At 40.7% G+C, this 22053-nt stretch overlaps 1 protein-coding gene across 1 annotated transcript in view; it reads right to left on the bottom strand.

Annotated features, from left to right (window-relative positions):
- CCDC33 (coiled-coil domain containing 33) overlaps window positions 1–22053 on the bottom strand; it is a 188001-nt gene that overhangs the window by 93954 nt on the left and 71994 nt on the right. Inside the window, exons 9-10 of the mRNA XM_069071206.1 lie at window positions 20281–20411; window positions 16576–16647 (exon numbers count right to left, since the gene is read on the bottom strand). Coding sequence (XP_068927307.1) covers window positions 16576–16647; window positions 20281–20411 — 203 coding nt within the window. The remainder of the gene's footprint in view (window positions 1–16575; window positions 16648–20280; window positions 20412–22053) is intronic.

Genomic DNA, 22053 nt, shown 5'->3' on the forward strand with positions numbered 1-22053 from the left:
AAAAGCAATGGCTAAATCAAGTCAATCTCAATATTCGGAGGCAGTAGGTACTTATTTGCTTATGACAGGTTATAGAATTTTGGAGTGAAAATAGAACCAAGTCTCCTTCAGTGTTTTGTTTCAAAGATTTATTTTTATATGGAAAGTTAGAGAACTTTGAAGTTAATAACTAGGGAAATAACATCAGGACTGTTTTATGATTATGGAACACATGGGAATAGCTAGGTGGCTTGGTGGATAGAGTGCTGGGCTTGGAGGCAGGAAGTTCTGAGTTCAAAACTGGTGTCAGACACTTCCTAGCTGTGTGACCCTGGGCAAGTCACTTAACCCTGTTTGCCTCAGTTTCCTCACCGGTAAAATGAGCTGGAGAAGGAAATGGCAAACCACTTCAATATTTTTGCCCAGAAAACCCCAAATAGGGTCATGAAGAGTCAGATGCTACTGAAATAACTGAACAACTACGTTACCTGATTATGGCTGAGTTACCAAAGAAGAAAAATTTGTTTCTAATTATAAAATAAGGTAAGATCTCTCAAAGAGAGAACTCAACTAATTTACCAGGAAGACATTGAAATCACAACTCTCTCTCTCTGCACTGTCATTTGTTATCAGGCTGATTTGGTTGGTCAAAGAAAGAATGAAGTTCTTTTTATTGCTTCTGAGAAAATAGGTTTTTCTTTCTACTTCTACCTGAAGAAGAGGAAAGTAAAGAAAAGGGGAAGGAGGAGGAGGAAGAATAATAATAAGAAGAGATACTTCTTCACAAGGCTAAATATAATTGCTGAGAGGTCACAAAGAATTCTGTCAAGGGATCAGAGAAACTTCTTCCAAATGAAGCATTGCCTTTTCTTAAAAAATAATATTATTTTATTATTATATTTTATATTATAATCATATATTATATTTAATTATATTACATGAATGTATTTCTCTATATTACAATATGTTATTATTTTAGTGGAGGGAACATGTACATCTGAAGCTGGAAATGTCAATTACTACAATTTCTGTTGATTAAGCAAGCCCTGCTAGAGGAACAACTTAGATAAGGGATATTCAAGAAGCAATCTACCAGATCAATTTCTTTTACTGAGATGTCATGTTCATTGAGGTGTCCAATGAACTGTGGATCATCTCTCCTCATCAGTGCAAGCATTTGTTTACACATAAGTTATGATCATTAAGGAACTTTTATGGACAGTTCCTGAGATATCACTTGCCCCATTAGTGGCCATGATACCAAGATACTGTAGTTCAGTTTAAGACTCACCAAGTCCTAAGTGCCTCCTAGGGGAGCTTACAGAGGGGGCAGTCAGGATGGTGAATGGACTAGAGACTATGTCTTATGGGAACCATTTGAGGAAAATGAGGATGTTCAACCTGGAGGAGAGAGGATTTGACTGGTGATGTGGCATCTGTCTTCAAGTATTTCAAAGTTTGACATGGGAATGGGATTTGTGTTGTTGGTTTGACCCCAAAGAGCAGAACTAGCTACAATGGCCTGAAGCTGAAGAGGAAACCTTCCAAATCCAAATGTGGTGTTGTCTTCCTCAGAACATGAAGGATTTTCTATCTCTGGAGGTCCTCAGATAGTGGTTGCATGACCATGTGAGGGGATTCTTAGGAATGGGTCAGATCAGGAAGCTAGTTGCCCAGTTGTCATGAAGTACTAATGAAGGATCATCAGTATCTATATCAGTCCTAACTTGCCAGTCTACAGTGAGATTCCCCCCATTCTGAATTCCAAAAATGCTTAATTATAGAAACCATTTGTATTGCATACTGTAGGTCTTGACTATGTGTTTGCTAGCTTATTTAGGGAAGAAATTTGGTATAGATTTAATAGGCAAGAGACTTGGATCTTGATTCTGGCATTAACACTTACTGACTGTGGGATGTTGGACAAATCACTTCCCTTCATATTCCTCAGTTTCCTGCTCTGTAAAATGATGAGATTGGGCTAGATCAGGGTTCTTAATCTGGAGTTGTAAACTTGTTTTAAAAAATATTTTAATTGGGGAAGCTAGGTGGCCCAGTGAATAGAGCACTGGCCCTGGAGTCAGGAGGACCTAAGTTCAAATCTGACCTCAGACTCTTAACACTTACTAGCTGTGTGACCTTGGGCAAGTCACTTAATCCCAACTGCCTTGCCTTCCCCCCTCCAAAAACAAACAAACAAAAACAACAAAAATATTTTGATAGGTGTATTTCAATATGTCTGGTTACCCTCATAATCCCTCATATATTTTATTTCCTACATTTAAAATATTCTTCTGAGGAGTCCATAGACTTTCCCTGACTGTTCAAAGATTCAGTCCATCACACAAAATAAAGGTGAAGAACCACTGTCACAGATGATATCTAAAGTTCCTTCCAGCTTTGACATGATAGGATTCAGTTATTCAATTGTTTCACATGGGATAGTCTTCTCTCCTTAAGACAAAACTTTTTATTAGTTATTTACGGGACTGTCTTACAAAGAAGCTTGACACAGAGAGATGGTGTTTGTTAAATGTTTGCTGAATGAATAAATTAGTTTAGTTAGCTAAGTTAGGCAGTTCTGATGTAGTCAGCCTAACCAATTCCCCATTGACCCAGCAGCCCCTGGGGCAGGAGCAAGATGCTGATCTTGCCCCTAATACAATTTGTCTTCATTTCCAGGCAGTAAGCTGGTTTCCCTTCCCCCAACCCCCTAGACTTGAGCCCTGGATTTCATAGACTTCAAACTAATCAGGTTATGGGAGGAAGTGGAAGTAATGAAATCAACACAGGAGTCTCCTGAGCCCCCAGCATAGCTCTGATAGCAGGGTCAGAAGCATGAATCCCAAAGGGAACCTCTAGGAAAGCTCTCCCCTCCCTTACCACATACACATAGAGAGACAATTGTCAAGTCTATTCTTTTGGGGTATTTCCTCCTCAAGGGAAGAGAATTCTTTCTATGACTGGCATCTGTCAGAGAAGTGGCCCACCTGGTATAAGACATAGGGTTCTGGCAATAGCATAGCCTAAGGACCAAGAGAATAATACTGTGGTAGAAACATTATGAGAGAAGAAGCTGAAAAATGTGTGCCCTAGCCCTGAGGTTGCCACTGACTTCACTGGGTGACTTTGAAAAGTTGCTTAATCTCTCTGATCTTGTTCCTTCATTTAGTTCATGACAGCTAGACATCTAGCCACCTGATCTGACCCCTTCCCAACTTCATCCAACCATTGTCTGAGGACCTCCAGAGATAGGAATCTCTTCACTTTCTGAGGAAGACAATACCACATTTAGATTTGGAAGATCACCTCTTTAACTTCAGGACATTGCAGCTACTTCTGCTCTTTGGGGCCAAGTCAAGCAAGATAAATCCCATTTCCATGACAGAATTTCAAGTACTTGAAGACAGACAGTGAGTTGTATTAAATACTTCCTAGTACACCTTTGTATATGAATAATGGGCATTTAATAAGTGCTAGTGTAATTGCATTGAATTCCAGTTCTACTTGTCTATGAGCACAATAATAGTAATTTATATATATATTTGAAGCAATTGGGGTTAAGTAACTTGCCCAAGGTTACACGGCCAGTTTTTTTGTGTGGGTGTTAAGTATCTGAGGCTGGAACCAATTCCGGGTCCTCCTGACTCTGGGGCCAGTGCTCTTACTCACTGCACTACCTAGCCGCCCCAACAATAATTTATATTTATCCTGCCTTCATATAGTAGATATTTAATAAATGCTTTTAGACTTGCTAACTTTCACATGCATTATCTTTTTTGATCTTCACAGCAATCTTGTAAGCTAAGTAGTATAGGTATTACTAAGCCCATATTACAGGTGATGAAATGGAGGCTAAAGCCGAGGTCACAAAGATACTGTCAAGATTAGAAATCAAACCCAGTTATTCTGGCTCCTACTCTAGTGTGCTTTCTACTTCATCTTGTTGCCAATCTAACAGGGACCCCAAGTCGACTTCACCAATTCTCAAGCCTACTCCACCCAACCTTTTGTTTCTACAGAGCCCAAGGATCTCCTAGAACTATTCTCAAATCTGCTCAGGACCATTCCTTCCTGGCTCAGGGGTGAGGTGGTTGGGAGAGTATTCTAGTGGTGACTTAGAAACATATTTATTAACATCTTCTACATAAAAAACTGCATGGTCATTTCCTATCAGAACTTAGGATCATAGGGTCTAGAGCTGGAATCATGGATTAATGGACAGAATTACAGAATCTCATAGACAGAAAGGACCTTGCTGTTGATGTTCTGGTTGTTGTTTACTCATGTCCAAATCTTTGTGACCCAATTTAGAGTTTTCTTGGCAAAGATTTTCTTCTCCAGCTCATTTTACAGATGCAGAAACTGAGGAAAACAGGATTAAGTGACTTGTCTAAAGTCATAGAGCTTGTAAGAGTCTGAGGTTAAATTTGAACTCAGGTTTTCTTGACTTCAGGTCCAGCACTCTACCCACTGTACCACCTAGCTGCCTGGAAAGGACCTTAGGGTAATCTAATATAATTTGCATCTTTACATGCACCACAACTACAATATCTCTGCCAAGTGGTTATCCAGTCTCTTCTTGCAGATCACCTATAAGGAGACCTCTATACTACCCCACAAGGAAGCCAACCACATGTTTGAACAGCTCTAAGTTGTTGGGAAAATTCTTTCTTACTCTACCTCTCTGTAACTTCCAGCCATTGCTTTTGTCTTATTCTCTTGAGTGGAGTAGAAACATTATTACCTCTCTTCTGCACATCAGCCATTTGAATATTTTCAGTCAGCTTGCATGCCCATCTATTTCTTCTCCAGGTTAAACACCCCAATTTCTTTGAGTGATTCTAATGTAGCATGGTTTTCAGCCCCCTCAACACCTTAGTTTCCCTCCTCTAGACATACTCTAGAGGGTTCTTTACCTTTTTGTGTCATAAACTCTTTTGGCAGTATAGTCAATTCATGAATCCCTTTTCAAAGTAGTTTTTAGATGCATATAGGATACAAAGGAAATAAATTATATCGAAACAGTGATCAAAATTTTTTTTTTAAGTTCATGGATCCCAAGTTAAGAACCTTTATTCTAGAGACTAGTATCCAGAATTAAATGCTCTATATGTAATGTGACTAAGATGGAGTACAGTAGGAACACAGCTTCTCTGTTTTGGCCACCAAACCTCTATTGGGTTAAGGTTTTTTGGCTGTTGGCTTTACTATTGGCTTACATTAAACTTGCAGACCACTAAAAGCCTAGGATTGTTTTCACACAAACTAAGATCTAGTCATGTCTCTCCCATCATGTACTTGTGAAGCTGATCTGTTGAAGCTCAAGCATAGGACTATAGATCTATCCATAACAAGTTCATTCTCATTAGATTCAACCCATAATTTAGCATCTTAAGATCTTTCTTGGATCTTGATTTTATTATCCAACATATTAAGCACTCTAGCCAATTTTGTCCCATCTGCCCACTTGATGAGCAATCCATCTGTGTCTATTCAAGCCGTAAAAATGGTAAAAAGCACAGGGTTGAGGGGAGAGCCTGAGGACACTCTACTAGGGACACCCCTCTACGTTCATGTGTATCCACCAGCCAATACTCCTTGGGGCCAGCCATTCAACCAATTCTAGTTCCACCCAAATATTCTATTGTTTAGTTCACACATCTCCATCTTGTCCACAAGGGTCACATGAAAAACTTTGTCAGTTGATTTGCTGAAATCCTGGTATGTTATACAGATAAGACTGCACTGATCAACCTCTCTAGTTACCTTGTGAAAAATATAATTAGGTTACTCCTCGCATGACTCATACTTGATGAAATCACACTGGCTCTTATGGATCATTACTTACTTTTCAAAATGTTCATGTTACCCCTTCAAAAATATATTATGAAAGGCATTGACATATAAATTCCACCCTTTGAGTGAAGAAAACTTAGGTTCAAGTCCTTCCTCTGATATATTGTACTGAGGGGCTGCCTATGGAGAAGCCATCACCCCCTAGCATTCAGGCAATTCTCAAAGATGATTATAGATGGTCCACATATAGAAGGTACAGATGATTTTCCAAGCTATGGAGGAGATTCTGTGCTGGGCCTATGTATATTCTATTAATTTTCTAGAAACCAAAGTCAGACAAATTGAGTTCTTTATCCTTTCCTTTACTTTTGTTTAAAAAAAGCAATCCCTTCTCCAGGCTTCTTGCTCTCCATGATTTTCCAGAGATCACTGACAAAGGCCAAGCAATTACATCAGCTTGTTCTTTTAGTTCTCTGGAGTCTAGTGTGTCTGTGGTGATTTGAACTCACTGAGGGCAACCATGTGCTCTCTTGCTATTTATTACTCATTTTGTTATCAGAAAAAAAAAGTTAACTGTTTTTAGTCTATCCTTCCTAATCAGATCATTTTCCTGGGTATGGAAAACTTCCTAGCTCTAGAGCTAGAAGGGAGGCAAATACCATTGAATCAAAACTCATTTTATAGAAGAGAAAACTGAGGCAAAGAGAATATGTGACTCACCCAGGGTCACATAACTAGTAGGCACCTGAGGAGAGCCTGGTTCTAAGTCCTATCCACTGCACCATACTGCCTCTCTAGTCCATGATCATTCTACCTACTGCAAGCAGAAATTCTGCCACTTCTTTGATTTTTCATTCTCCTTGACATCCACTGAGCCAGTTCCTTTAGAACCTTAGTGTTCTGACACTATTCTTATAAGACTATGATATTCCCTTGCATTTATCCTCATTATCTGGCCCAACTTCTTCCTTTCATAAGGCCCATGTCCAAAACAACTCAATTTCTTATACTGTCTGGTGGGGGACCACTCAGGCCTCAGGATGAATCTGCTTCTAATTCTTAGAATTAGATGATAATATCATGGATTTAGAACTGGAAAGGACCTTAGATGTTGTCTAGTGCAACCTATTCATTTTGCAGATGAGGAGAGTAAGTATTGGATAGTTAGGTGGAACAATGGATAGAGTGCCCAGCCTGAAGTCAGGAAGGACTCATCTTCCTGAGTTTAAATCTGGCCTCAGACACTTACTAGCTGTGTGACCCTGGGCAAATCCTGTTTGCCTCAGTTTCCTCATCTGTAAAATGAGCTGAGAAGGAAATGATAGACTATTCCAGTATCTCTGCTAAAAAAAATCCAAATCAGGCCAGGAAGAGTTGGATATGACTGAACAACAACAAATTTAATATCAGAGAGGTTAAGCAACTTGTATAAGGTCATGCCAGTGGTAGGTAGAACACCCAGGCTTCAAACCCAGGTCCTTTGTTTCCAGATCTGACACTCTTTTCACTTTATTATGCTGACTCTCTAGATTACCGGATTTTAGAGCTGGGGCATGAGACCAGATAGTCAGACCCTTCCTCTCTCACACAATATGGATTAATAAATTGGGGCTCAGAGAGGCATAAGTGACTTGCTAAAGGTCACAGGTAGTAAGTAGCAGGGCCAATATTTGAGTTCTGGTCTTTTGATTCCATAGGACTTAGACTTGGTCTAGATAGAAGTAGGACCAATGGGTGGAAGTTACTGAGAGGCAGATTTAGGTCAGGGTAAAAACCAATCTTTAAAGCTCTTTAAAAGTAGAATGAGTCACTTTGGTAAACAATGAATTCCCTGTCCCTGGAGATCTTCAATAGAGGCTACGTGACCATTTGGTGATGTTATAGAAGAGATACTTGGTCAGGTACACATTAGAATAGATGGTCTCTGAGTTTCCTTCTAATTCTGGGATTCTGTGAACTTCAAGCTTTCCCCCCTTCAGTTGAACAAGACCCATTCTTGGTCCCAGCCTCTAATCAATTCAAGCTGGCATCTGTCATTGTGAGGCAGCCAAGTGGCCTGTGCTGTTTGCTGCTTCGTGATAGGAGCTGGCCTGGCTTCATTAGCGCTTTAATTGGAAATGGTCTTTGAAGACACATAGCTATGCATGACCATGCACTGAGTGTCTCAAGGGTTATTTCTATTTTTTTCTTTCTGCTGCTGATCAATGCCCTCACCTACCCTTCTTGTTAGTAACACAAAGAACATTGGACTTAGAAATCCAAAGGCCTGGCTTTTGGACCTGACTCCTCCACTTGTAAAGAATGTAAACTGTATTTTTGTCTAGAGTTGTGATTTTTACTGACATGGGAAATTCTGGTATGGAAACTCACTCTGCCAAAGCAGATCCACAATTAGTCTGTAACTTATAGCCTTAGAGATTTGCCTGGTTCATGGAGAGGTTAAATAATTTGTCTCTGGTCACACAGTATATACAGAGATGAAATTTTAATATCTCTTATTGACAGCAAAGATGGCCTTCTCTCCACTATACCACACAGATTTCTGAGGTATTTAAGATAGAAAGAACACCAGCAACCCTGTTTCTCTAGGGAATGCATCAAGGTATAAATATCTTTGTAATCACAAAGACTCCTCTCTCTCTCTCTCTCTCTCTCTCTCTCTCTCTCTCTCTCTCTCTCTCTCTCTCTCTCTCTCTCTCTCTCTCTCTCTCTCTCTCTGTCTCTGTCTCTCTCTCTGTCTCTGTCTCTCTCTCTGTCCCTCTCTGTCTCTCTCCCTCTTTTATCCATCATCCATTTTATCCATTTTTCCTCTTTCCTTCCTCCTTAATATTTTTCATCACCCCATTGTCATCCCCTCCCACCCCCTTTTCATACATGTGGCCTGCATGGATCATGCAAAATGCAACAGTTTAGACAGACCCAGTCAATTATAGCCCTTCCAGTGCACAGCTGCTGTCCTTGGTTCTGAAATAATCAGCAATTCCAGAGTTGACTACCTTGCTGGCCAGCATCACAGATAGAGAGGGAGTCTTCCTAGCTGGGGCACACATGTCCCTAATTCAATTAGCTTGCTCCTGAACTTTCCCCTGGGAGGATAGAGCGGAAACTGACAAATTCGTTTTAACAAAGATATTTTTCTCCCTTCCCTCCCCCCTTTTATGCTTTTGGCTCTGCCCAGCTGTATTCCACTCATTAGTTATCTAACAAACTGAGTCCAGAGAAATCTGCTTCCATTCACTAGTGATCTGGGAGCCCTGATGCAATTTCCACCCAGATAAGGGTGTCTCCGGCAAAGGTTGGAGTGGGAACTGCTGGAGCGGAGAAGCTCTCTCTTCACATAATAGCTTTCATTTCCGTTGGTTATAGTTATGTATTTTTATCTCTTTATTTAAATGCACAGACAAAGGCATTACTTCCCTCCTCCCCAGGAGGGAGGGCTTTCTTCACCAGGTGGTAGAGTAGAGATGGCCTAATTTATACTGTCTCCTCTAGTCCCCTTGGCTATATGGCAGCAATAAGCATTCTATCTGGCTTATGCTGGAGAAGGGGCCCCAATGATGCATTACTTTATGAGAAAATCATGTTAGTGGTAGTATCCATTGATTGGTTAGGAAGGCACAATGTTAGAAGGGAGAGGGTCCAAACTGATAAGATTTTTTTTTTCAAATAATGGCAAGGATATCTTGTCGAATGGAAATTGAAACTTTAAAAAAACCTTTTAAGGTAGCTCCATTGGTAAGTATGTGGACATGGACTACACACTTGATTTTGTTAGACTAGGAATAAGGGGTTCCTGGGAAAGCATAAGCCTATGGCGATTTCAGTGCCTGGGGTGGCATGTTGGGACTTTCTAGGGATGTCCCATGAAAGGTAGATATGCTTTAGATGAGTTTTCATTAGCCATTTCTTTAAAGCTAATCCAATAAGGCAATAGAGGTTGTCAGACAGGGAGGAGGCTGAAGGCTATGAGTATGAAATAATTTCTCTTTGTTCTCTTCTTCCTTTCCTCCTCATTTTCTTCTCTTTCTCTTATTCCTTCTCCTCACCCAAATCCACTCTCATCCTCTAAATTTTGTTTTTCTATTGAAAGTATATTATCTTCATCATCCAGGTATGCAACCAAGAAATCATTCTTGCCTCCTCTCACTTTCCCTCCAGACCCATATCTAATCAGTTGCCAAGTCTTGTTGATTCTATCTCTCCAATCCATTCTCTCTTCTCCACTCACAACTGCCATCACTCTAGTTCAGACCTTCATCACCTCTTGCCTGGACTGCTTTAATAGCTTCCTAATTTTTCTTCCTGCTTCAAGTGTCCCTTTTCTCCAACCTACCCTCCAGATAACTGTCAAAATAAGCTAAGGTACTGGTTATTCCCTGCTCAGAAACCTTCAGTGGAATCCTTATTGCCTCTAGGGTGAAATATAACCTCCTCCACACCTTAACATTTAAAGCCCCCCAAAGTCTGGTTTCCTCTTAATTGCTCTAACCTTATTTCACATTGCTCTCTTCTACACAATCTGCATTCCAGTGAATGCCCTTTTCTGCTTCTGTGCCTTCACAAAAACTGTCACTTGTATGTTCCATCTTTCAGAATCCTTATCTTCCTTTAAAGCTCAGCTTGGGTACAATTTCCCCAATGAAACATCACTGGAAGCGTCATGTTGTTGGTAGTATCTTCCTTCTCAATCGCCTCACATCAATGTTTCTGTGTACATGTTCTCTCCCTCATTAGAGGACAAACTCCCGAGGGCAGGAATCATTTCATCTTTCTATTTGTATCTCTTCCCTGCCTCCCTCATGCTTAGCACAATGCCTTGCACTTAGTAGGTATCTGATGAATGTTTGTTCAGTTAAATCCCTTCTTTTATCCATCATCTTCCTTCTATTTTCCTCTCTCCTCTTTACCATATTCCATATCATCCTTCCTTTCTTTTCTCCTCATCTTCCTTAGCCAGCATTGTTATCCTTCTCTTTGCCTTCCTTCCCATTATTTTCTTCTCTTTTCAAGGTTTGATTCTTTCTCCCTTTTCTTTTCCCACCTGCTCCTTTCAGTATCAATTGTTCTATATGCTTCCAGAGGACATATGCTTTAGCTCCCTCCTCTGTAAAATGACAGGGTTGAACTAGATGGCCTCTCTGTTCTCTTCCATCTCTAATGTAATAATCTAAAAACTGGGATCAATAGGGACTGGGGTGAGAATTGTAACAGGGAGGTAGGTCTCACTTTAATACATGTAACAATGAAGTATTCACTGACTGATGGAATGTAGTGGAATGGAATCCTTAAAGAACTGATGAGCTCTCTCTCTACTAGAGGCCTTTAAGTAGAGGGCAAATAACTCAAAGTCCTAGAGAGGATTCCTGCATTGGGTGGGATGATCTCTGATGTCTCACATTTTTCATGTTCTGAGATTAGATTATTCTGTCTTCTGCAAATACAGTATAAACTCCTTGAGGAAAGGAACTTCCACATTTTTTTCCCTGTGTATCCCTAGGACCTAGCATGGTGCTGGCATATAGTTGGTGCTTAGTAAATGCTTATTGATTGTTTCACATTCATTTCTCCTCCTTCTCTGTGGTTTCTGACCAGAATCTTAGTTTCCTTATCCTACTCCTATTCTTGGAGAAACTACTTTCTGCAGGAGTGAGAATAACTCATTGTACTCCCCCCCCCCCTCCCTAGAGGTGACTGTGGTATGAAGGGAATGTTTGGGTTAGGGAAAAATACCAAATTCCAATGGAAAAAGCTTTAATGAAAGGGAGAAGATATTTGAGGGAGAGGATACAGTTTTGGAAGTCAGGCTGGAGTGGGGCCTTTTTTTTTTTTGCCATCCCTCAAATCACTCCATGTAGGTGCTACCTAGTTTGCCAGCTCCATCAGAGCCTGTACTATCCTCCGAGGCATCTCTTTTGTATTGGAGTTTGGAGGCTCCCAAACTTGGCTCTAGAATAAGTTTCTATCTCTTGGTGCTGTAGTGGATGGGAGAAAGTGGAGATGGAGTGACCCATTCTCTTTTTCTTCTGCCATCTGGACTGAAGGGAGTGATAGAAGAGGGAAGGAAAGAGGGAGGGAGGGAAAAAGGGGAAGGGAGGGAGAGAAGAGGAGAGGAGAGGAGAAGAGAGGAGGGGGGGGGAGAGGGAGAAGGAAAGAACACTATCTTTTCTGCAGTCCATCCTCGATGAGAGTTCAGTCCTAGGAGGCTGTGAATCGATCATTGAGCTTAGGTGAAATCTCATAGCCTGGCAAGGGAAGTCCTTTAAAGATCATTCAATTTATCTCTCTACATTCAGGAAAGATGACACAATATCTTAGACCTGTGTCTAAGGAAATGAATGTTCATCTAGTGTGGAAACAGTCTATTGGTTTGTATTTGGGGATCATTTTGAGCACTGGGGCTGCTAGATATGGATTTGAAAAAAAATCATAAAATATCATGATAAATTTCTCTTTCCTCCTCCACTCAAACTTTGGAAAATGCCAGCAGAGGGTTATTATTTTTACTCACACACTCTCTAGAGAAAACTTTGAAAGCAGTTTAAGGGAAACTCTAGGGTATTTCTATAAGTAGAATCAGAATCATTTCACCCCAGTCACACTCTCCTAGGAATTGAAGATAAAAGGGAGAGGCTAGCCCTAACTCCAAGAGTGGTGCAACCATTGGACCATCCCAGGTTGAAAGGTTGTTATGGCAAACAGACCCCAGAACAAGATGAATTACCTAGACTCTATAATGAAAAAAATAATAATAATAATAAACAGCAATTATACTCTCTAAGAATCAGGAGACATGGGTCTAGGTTTGGGTTCTGACACTTACTAATTATGGGAACTTAAGGAATTCACTTCAGCCCAAACCAGAGAGGATTAAAACTGTATATCTTCCACGATAAATATCAGGGGACAGAACACCTCAAACAAAGGAAGTTATTTCAAAAAATAAGTGGAAAATATACCACTGGTAACAGACATAAGGGAACCAGATAACATACCAACATAGAAGACTGAGGGATATACGTGTTTAAAGATAGATAATATATAATACAGAATGTTCCAAGATATGTATATGCACATATGTGTGTACAGTTTATGAAATGTGTACAGCACAGTGATGATGTTGAGAACCTGTGAAATCCTGAAGTACCATCTGAGTCATCAAAGAGAGCTATTTTTGGTACAATATGTACTGCCTTTGTGCCTAATATGTACGTGCTTATTAGGAATATGAATGTATACCTCTATATTTGTATCTGAGTATGAGGATGTAAATATTTCTAGGTACATGAGTAGGTACGTTAATGAGGAGTGTGTTGGTGAGTAGGAATTGTACATGTGCAATTATAGATGTGGACTGTGTGATTGTTGCTGTGTATTGTGTATGAGCAAATGTGTCTATTTTTGAATGAGTTTTTATAGACACGTATTTATGACTGTGTACAATGCATAAGCATACATTTGTATGTGAGTGTATATTGTGAGTGTATCCTTATGTGTGAGGACATACTCATGGTTGTGCAGCTAAATACACACGCATACATGTATGTGTATGTGTGTGTGTGCATGAATGTGTAATTCATGAATGCCCTTCCAAGGGACTGGAATTGCCCCTAATGTCATTGTTCTAGCACCCCACCTCCACCCCCAGCCTGGGTATCTTTTCTTTCTTCTTTGAGATTCCTCCCAGAGAGGGCTGTGCCTGCAGGGGGGAATGGGGGGGGTGGCTATGGGAGGGAAGAAGGGAGTGGAGAGCTAAAATCACAAGTCCCAGATCAAAACAGTCATCAGTGAAATGAATTGGGCAGCATTTTCCCACATGACTAGAAGGGATAATTTAGTGAGGCTGCCAGCTGGAAGGAAAGGGATTAATTCTGCACTTAGAGCTGGTCTTGTGAATAATTCATCACATAGAGACCCCCTTGGCCCAGACCCCTGGGCAATTATGCCAAGCACTGACCAGACCTCTCTCCCCTTCCCTATTTCCCCAGCAATGCTGACTTGAACCAAGTTGCATTCCCTAAAGGTGAAGGAAAATTCAATCCAGTCTTCAATATGCTCCCAGGAGACTTCTGGATATTTGGGGAGAGGAAGAGGGAAAGAGGAGGAAGAGGCTGAGAAGCAGAACAGACTGCACTCCAAGAGAAGAGTGTCCTTAATTCTAGATTAAACTCAGCAGAAGCCTAAAGCAAAGCTAGGAACTTGGCCAAGTCTGTGCTGGTGCCCTCCACTCCCATCTCTGCCCACACTCATCCCTTTCAGATCTGGACTCCTCATCAGACCAGGCAGCCCTGGACAGTGGAGTGAAGAAAGCCTATGAAAAACTCACTCATCTTGGAAGAGGTTAGGACTGAATGAACTCCCCCTCCTGGGAGGAATCACAGAACCCAGAGAGGGTAATTATGGACTGAGAGGCAATGGGCTTGATTTTAGGAAGACCTGGATTGAAATCCCTTACTGGCTGCATGACTTAGGCAAGTCACCCGAGACTCAGTGTCTTTATCTGTAAAATGAAGGGAGTGGACTTAAAAGTCTTCTAAAACCCTTTCCCACTCTAAATCTAAGGCCCTTTGATCCAATATAAAAGGTGTTAATGGGAGGATTTCATAATTAGGGAGCAACATTTTATTGGGCCAGAGATTCCCCCCTGCCACCCTTCATATCACATTGTATAAGTGGCTACCTCCTTTACTTTATAGTAGGGCCTTGCTTCCTATCTAACCACAAATTTGACAAATTGCTTGGTGAAACCTGAGAGGAAGTGTTGTGAGCTGGAAAGAATAAACCTGACCCTTTGCTTGACCATAGCAGTCCAGTTTAGGCTTTGAGTTTGCGGGTTCTGGCCCCAGGCCCCAATCTTCTCTACCTTGTCCTGGCTTCGCCAGGGCTGCTCTGACATTGGGTTTAGGAATGCACTCAAGATGGACAGAGTGAAAACATTCAGCCAAACAACTGTTTGCTGGATACCTGGGGTTCTCTACATGTCAATATTTAAAAATGTTTCCTTAACCATTTAAATGGACTTAGTCCCGTTCTCCCCCCCCCCCCCCCGAGCACCACAAATAGCCAATTGTTTTGGTGAGAAGAAGATGAGTCTTGAACCATTCACTCAGCCAAAGGACTCCATCATCACAGGATCATAGAATCAGGTTTGAAGGGGGACCTCAGAGATCATTGAACCTAGGAATTTCTGAGCTTTCTTGTGTCCTAGATTCCTCTGGTAGTTTCTGATGAAGCTTATGAGCCTCCTTTCAGAATAACGTTTTTAAATGCATAAAATAAAAATACAGGATTACAAAGGAAAATTGTTTTAAGATGGTGAAATATAGTTCTCAAAATATTTTTAAGAGCCAGGTTCCTGGACCCCAAGTAAGGAGCCCCAAATCTAGTCCATTCCAGATGCGAATAGAAATCCCTTCTATCATGTCTCGCCAATTGCTCATTCAACCTCATTCATTCATTCAGCATTTTTGTTTAGCTAGTGTGATACCTTGGGGGACCTCTGAGTCTCTACATTCAAAAAGAGATGCCTGCAGCCCTATTATACTATACTTTGGGCAGCTGAGAATTATTGCCCAATCATCTGGTCAGTCAAAAGGAATCTCCTGTCATAGTATGATGCCATTGGGTACAGGAGATAAAGAAGAGAGCAGACCCAGTTCTTGCCTAGGATTAGGAGTGGCTTCTGGGTCAGATACCTCATGCATATTATCTCAGGATCTCCACAACACCTCTTTCGAGGCAGGTAGTTCACTAATTAGCATTCTTGTCTTGCAGATGTGGAGAGGGAAGCCCAGAGAAGTGATCTACAGAGTCACACAGCTAGGAAGTGACAGATCTTGGTCTAAACCCCAATCTAGAAGGTCATGTGGGAGGGCACACACATTAAAAGGAAAACAAGATGGAGGTAATTAGGGCTGAACAAATACATATATGTTTATTTTCTATCTACTTATGGTATGTGGTGTCTCCCCCTATAGAATGTAAGCTTTTTGAGGGTAAGTACTGTCTTTGTACCCACAAAGCCTATCAGAGTATCTGGCACATAGTATGGCCAGGTTCCTATTAAGTACAAATAATGAATCCTCTGAAGTGGTTGTATGTATTCAGAATCACACTATTTGAAGTTGTAATTATATAAAATATGATAAGTGGTTCCAGCTTAATGGAAATATGCAGGGGGAATTTGAACAATGTGTAACTTCACAGGAATCATTATTCATACTAATTGGGACCTAGCAATAGAGACTTAAATAAATATTTGTTAAATGGCAATTTAATTGGCCATGACTGAAGGGCATCACAGCAAGATTAGGAGAGCCAAGGTAGTTTGGAGTATAGACTTAGAGGCATTGGGGCAAGTTCTCTTCCCTTTGAGATAATCCAGCAATGCTTCATAGGGAAAGATTGCAGGAATGGGGGTGGGGTAAAAAGGGTCCTAGGAAACTGAGGAACAACTCTACCTCTGTTGTAGTCTAAAATATTGGTCCTACTCAAGTTCCCTCTTTGGAATCTCTCTTTGTAGCGCTGAACCTAGGTGAACTTCTGCTTTCCTTCCTTTTAACTTCCCTTCTTGTCTTCATATTTCTGTCTCTGGGTCTCAAGGACCTCAACATTGTCTGGACCACTCCTAACTTATGCAATATGCCCCCTCTTATTTCCCTCCATTTTTGGGGAAAATCAAAAAAGTACCAAATATGAAAATAATACCAAATAATGAAAGGCCAATAGCAGACCTAAAGAGGGGAATTTGTGAGTCCTATCCAATCTCTTGACTTAGGAAAAAAAATAATTTGGTCTTACCTCTGAGGAAAGCACTTGGAAAGAAAGGTTAACAGTGGGCGTTCCACCTGAAATTGTTTTCAGCTTAGTTCTCTGGGAAAGAAAGGACAGATGGTCAGTTCATCTAAGCCAGTCCCATGTTTCCTATCTGGCCCAGTTCTTTTGCTTTTACCAGTCCTGACTCTTCTCTACAACTATGTAAACCAGTTAGCATAGTGAGTTGCCCACTGGTTTGAGAATCAGGCCCTTCCTTCATTCCCTTCCCCACAATCTTCTCTCTCTCTAGTCAAGGGTCCCACTTCCCTCACTTCAGAAAGAAATATCCTCATTGAAATAGGAGTTAGCCTCTGAATCAATAAGTATTCATTATTGGTGCTCATTAGACTATAAGCTCTATGGATATAGTAACCAACTCTTTGTATGCCCTTTAGCACCAAACACAGAGGGTCTGGTATGTAGTGGGCACCCAGCAAGTCCTACCCTAGGGATTGTCACCAGGTACTTCTCCAAGGCAGTGGGTCAGCAAGAGTAGGTTTAGGAAGTCAAATTAGACAAGTAACTGAATCCAGATTACTTTCATTTGGACTCAGTCCCCTTTATTTTAATGTATGTTTTGAAATTCAAGAGTAGTTCTAGAGTAGCCTGGACACTTAAGATGTTAAGTGACCTCTTCCTCACCTCTGTTTACCAATTGGTGAAATAGGAGGAACTCACTGTCTATTAAGTAGAAGAGGGAAACAGGGTCATGGACAGACATCTGAAAATAGAATCCATGTCTCGTGATACCACCTCCATTTCATGTGATAAGGTTCTGGGAGTTCTCTAAATGAGAGGCTGTCTCTTCTCATGGAATATCAGAATTGACAGGAACTTCACATGTTCAATCTCTATCTCATTCTTACCAATCTGGTATCACTTTAAACCTCCAGAGTGACAAGGATCACAATACACTGCCTATGTGTTACGGGCAATATGTTGCCAATTTACTCCATCTCTGTACAGCTCCAAATGGCTGAAGATTTCCCTTTTATAGACTCACTGCTCTCTATTTCTGCCCTCTGGGGCCAAGTGGAGCAAGTATGATCCTTCCTCTGGAAGGAAGTCCTTCAAATATCTGAAGATCACTATTGTGCCCCTCTGTGACTTCTCTTCTCCAGGCAAAATATCCTTGGTTCTTTCAGTCAACTATCATATAACATAGATTCATGTCTCCCTGATCATTCCGGCTCTGATATGGACTGATAATAATCATAATAATAGCTAGTATTTGTATAATGACTGCTTTAAGGTTTGCAGAAGGCTTTAGATATGTTAACCCATTTAACTACCCTTATGATCTTGGGCAAATCTCTTTGAGACTCAGTTTCCTCATTTATAGAAAGAAAGGGTCAAACTAGCTGGTCTCTAAGGCCTCTTCCAGTGTCAAATCTATATGGCTGAATCTCTGGAATGCTCCACCTTGTCAATGTCCTTCCTAAGTTTGAGTTTTTCCACTGGTTACAATTCAATTTCCATTGTCTTAGAAACTAAGGGGACTTCCTTCTTACTGTTACTTGTTATTTTTAAAAAGAGCTTCACATATGTCATCTCATTGAGTTGACATCATGGCTAGCCTGATTGACTTGAATTCAGGGAGACCTGTGTTTGAATTTTGCCTTAAACACTTATTATGTGACCCTAAGCAAGTCACTTAAACTCTTTTAGTCTCAGTTTCTTCATCTGTAAAATGGAGATAATAAGCTAACTCCCAGAGTTGTTGCAAGGCTTAAATGAGAGTTATATGTAAAGTACTTTGTTAACCTTAAAAATGTGATGTAATTGTCATTTTATATCACATATATTATTATATATTATAATCATGTAATAATATATTTTTTATAAATTAATAGTAGTAGTAGTAATAGTTAACAGTAATAGTTGTTAGTAGTAGTAGTAGGTGGTAGTAGTAGTAGTAGGTGGTAGTAGTAGTAGTAGTAGTAGTAGTAGGTCCCTTACTCCTCACTTTTTAGACTCTTTCCCGATATCTTCTTACAATCTCCCCCAATTGATCCTCCCAATTCTGCCCTCTGAGGTCACATAGAACAAATCTAATAAATTCCTCTTTCACATAACAGACCTTCAGACCTCTGAACACAACTAATGCATTTCCCCTTTCTCTCTGACTCCTGATGTCTCATGTGTTTTCAGGCTACATATTCCTAGTACACACATGGAGACTGGAAATGTTAGGATTCAAACCTCAAAGGTCTCTTATTTTCCTTATACTACATGGCCTCCATATCTTTTGGTAAAATTGTTCAAGCAGTCCTGGATCAATTTTACCACATGATGGTTTACCCCACATGTCTTGTCAACTGGGATGCTGGGATATATTTAATCAAGTGCTCAACTGAAATAATACTCTTCCCTTTTCTCTGTTTCTCCCTGACCTGACAAGAATGTCTTTTCCCCCATTGGTTATGTTCTCTGACCTTTGATCTCTATTCCCACCCAAATTAATATGAATGAAGTAAAGGGAATCTCTACAACTTAACTAGATCCCCCAGCTTCTACCTTTTGGGTTGAGGAGTTGACCCCCTTCCACAAAGATTTTATCATAAGATTATAGATTTAGAGCTAGATCACCTTCCAGGGTCATATTTTGCCTCATTTTTTCAGATGAAGAAACTGAGGCCCTAAAAGGTTAAGTACCTCTCCAAGGTCACTCATACCAAGTGTCATTGGTGGGATTTGAAACTCATTCTGAGTCCAGAGCTTGGAGCCCTCATCTCTAAAATGGAGCTAGTAATACCTGAACCTCCTACTTCACTGGGATTTGATGAAGATCAAGTGAGAATCTGACAGAAACTACTTCCTGAGATAAGGAAGGGAAAAGAGCTTTGGTATCTCCATCTCCCACCTCCATGCCTTTGCCCACGCTGTGTCCTGTGCTTGGGACAAACTTTCTTATCTCCTTTGCCTAACAGAAGTTCAATTTCAGGGTCATGTCTAACTCTTCTTGCTCCTCTCAGCTACTGCTCCTCCCGCCCAGAGCTATATGCATTTATTTTGCATATACTTATATATGCATAGGTTGTTGTCCTCTATAGAATGTAAGTTCCTTGAAGGTAGGGAATATTTCATTTTCATTTGTATCTCAAGTGCCTAGCACTGTGACTCTCATATAATAGGCACTTAATAAATTACTTGTTGATCAATTGCCAATCTATCCCATGGAGGTAGCTTCCCCAGAGTCCAGGATCAGCATCATTAAGAGAAATACACCAGTTGGAGATCAATGGAAGGAATTGGATAGTTTTAGCCAGAGAAAAGAGAACTGTAATGGGGTGCATTAGAACTGCTGTCCCCTGTTTGAAGGGCTATCATAAGGAAGAGAGTTTAAGCTTAGTCTGCTTGGCCCCAGAGAGCAGAATGAGGGGCACTGCATGGGGATTTCATTTGATTATGACAGGGAAAACTTCCTGACATCTAGAGCTATCTGAAAGCACTTTGGGCTGCTTTTCAGAGTGGTGAATTCCCCATCACTGGAAGACTTCAAATAGAGATTGATGTGTGTGTGTGTGTGTGTGTGTGTGTGTGTGTGTGTGTGTGGCTTTGTGAATGGCCTCAGAGTTTCCTTCCAATGCTGATATTCTATGATTCTGTGAAAAAGGGTACAAAAAGGGACTCTTAAGGCTGAAGGGAGAGATGACTGGTATGAATAGGATGCAAGTGAGGGTGACTAACCAAAATGGGAAGCTTCTTCACATGCAGTGCAGTCGGTGCTCCTGACATCATTTTTCGATAAACTCTGTTGTTGAGTGGCAACACAGAGATACCCAAGGGCTCTCCAAGGTCCCAGGATTCTTTCTTGGACACTGTAGGAAGTAGGAGGGGAAACATGATGAGTTTTCCTCCTACACAAACCTGATCTAGCCTTGTCACAAGGCCAACAAAACTTTACTGCAACACTTTCTAGATGTTTGGTCTCTGTCATTCGATTAACCTCTCTAATTATGTGTATAAGGTATAGCTTTGCTTTCTTAGAATTTCATCAAGAGTTTTTGACTTTTGTAACATTGCTTGCTGTAGAATATATACATGCACACACATTTATGCATAGATATAGTAATCAATAAGGCTTTATTAAATCTTTGGGTATTGGAAGTCTGTAGACTTCCTCTGGAGAATCTGACCATTTCACATGCAGAATCTTCCCAAGAGGGTTGAGAGAATATATACCCCATTCATGAGAACAACCCAAAGTCATTCTCTGGGCACTTTCCAGATAATTGGTAGTTTTCCTGTTGTGTTATTATTTACTTTTCATCCCTAAAACTGGATGTAAACATCTCTATTCTTTTTTCTCTGATAATAACTTCATAGATAAAGTACATTAGGAAGATATGAATCCTAATTGGCTAAAAGACTTCTGGAAGAAAATTAGAGAAAAGGAAAAGTGGAAACAGAGAGATAATTTTAAATGACAGGTAGGAGGTCCTGATGCTGTAGAGATGTGAGGAGGTCATGGCACCCAGCAACTATACTCTAGAAACTGAGTGGGTGAGCCCATCCTCTCCTCAACTGAACTGACATTTCTCCTTACTACTAAGCTGTAGATATCCCCCTCCCCAAAGTCTGTGTTTGATTGTCTGAACAAATTTGTGTGACTTCCCCAAGGTGGCCATTTTAGCGCTTGCTTCAGTAAGTATGCTCACTCATTATCTGTGATTATCTATTATGTACTAAGCATGCTGTGAAAAGGGAACCATGTTAGCCAAGGTTAAGCTGTTATCCTTTCAGTCTATGGGTGGGATTACATCCCTCTTCTCTTCACCTCCGGAAGGCCAGTTGTTTTTTTTTTCCTGAACCCCAAGAGGGTATAGTACCCCATGGATTGCAAATATCTCATTAGTATACAGATATAATTTTAGTTCTATATGCCTCTTAAAGATAGGAGAGAGGTGTACTCATTCAGTCACAGCCACCCTGCATAATGATGGAACTCTGGTTTTCCTGGAAATGGGATGGAAAATTCTAGATTCTAAATCTATGTATCAATCTACACTACCCAGGCCCCTGGACCTTGTGGCTCATTTCACATAATATAAACACTTAATTGCTATCTTTGGAGGGGGAGGTGGGGCTCAGCACAGTGCTTCCAGTGCTTAGAACAACTCCTGACATATAATAGGCTTTTAATAATATTTATTGGGTGACTGACTACTTCATCGTTGACTCTTGTGTGAGTCTGGATTCCCTAGTTATGATGTAAGTCCCTTGAGATCAGAGGTCTCAGTTTTGTCTTGCTCCTGTCTCTCCCATGGCACCTGACACAGGATTAAGCATATAGTAGGTGTGTGCCTGGATATAAGATTGGAGCAGATAAATCCTAAGTCTTGGTCCATTATCTTTACATTGATAAGAAACTCGATCCACTTTGGGGCATGAAAGAAAGAAGGCTTTGGGCATGCTACCGGGGAAATCTCCTTAGCCTTTATATTTCCTGGGGGGGGGGGG

Source organism: Petaurus breviceps, unplaced genomic scaffold (genome assembly GCF_028583685.1).
Source record: "Petaurus breviceps papuanus isolate PSGF00001 unplaced genomic scaffold, PetGlider_PUasm1.0 90825, whole genome shotgun sequence".
In the NCBI taxonomy this organism is placed as follows: domain Eukaryota; kingdom Metazoa; phylum Chordata; class Mammalia; order Diprotodontia; family Petauridae; genus Petaurus; species Petaurus breviceps.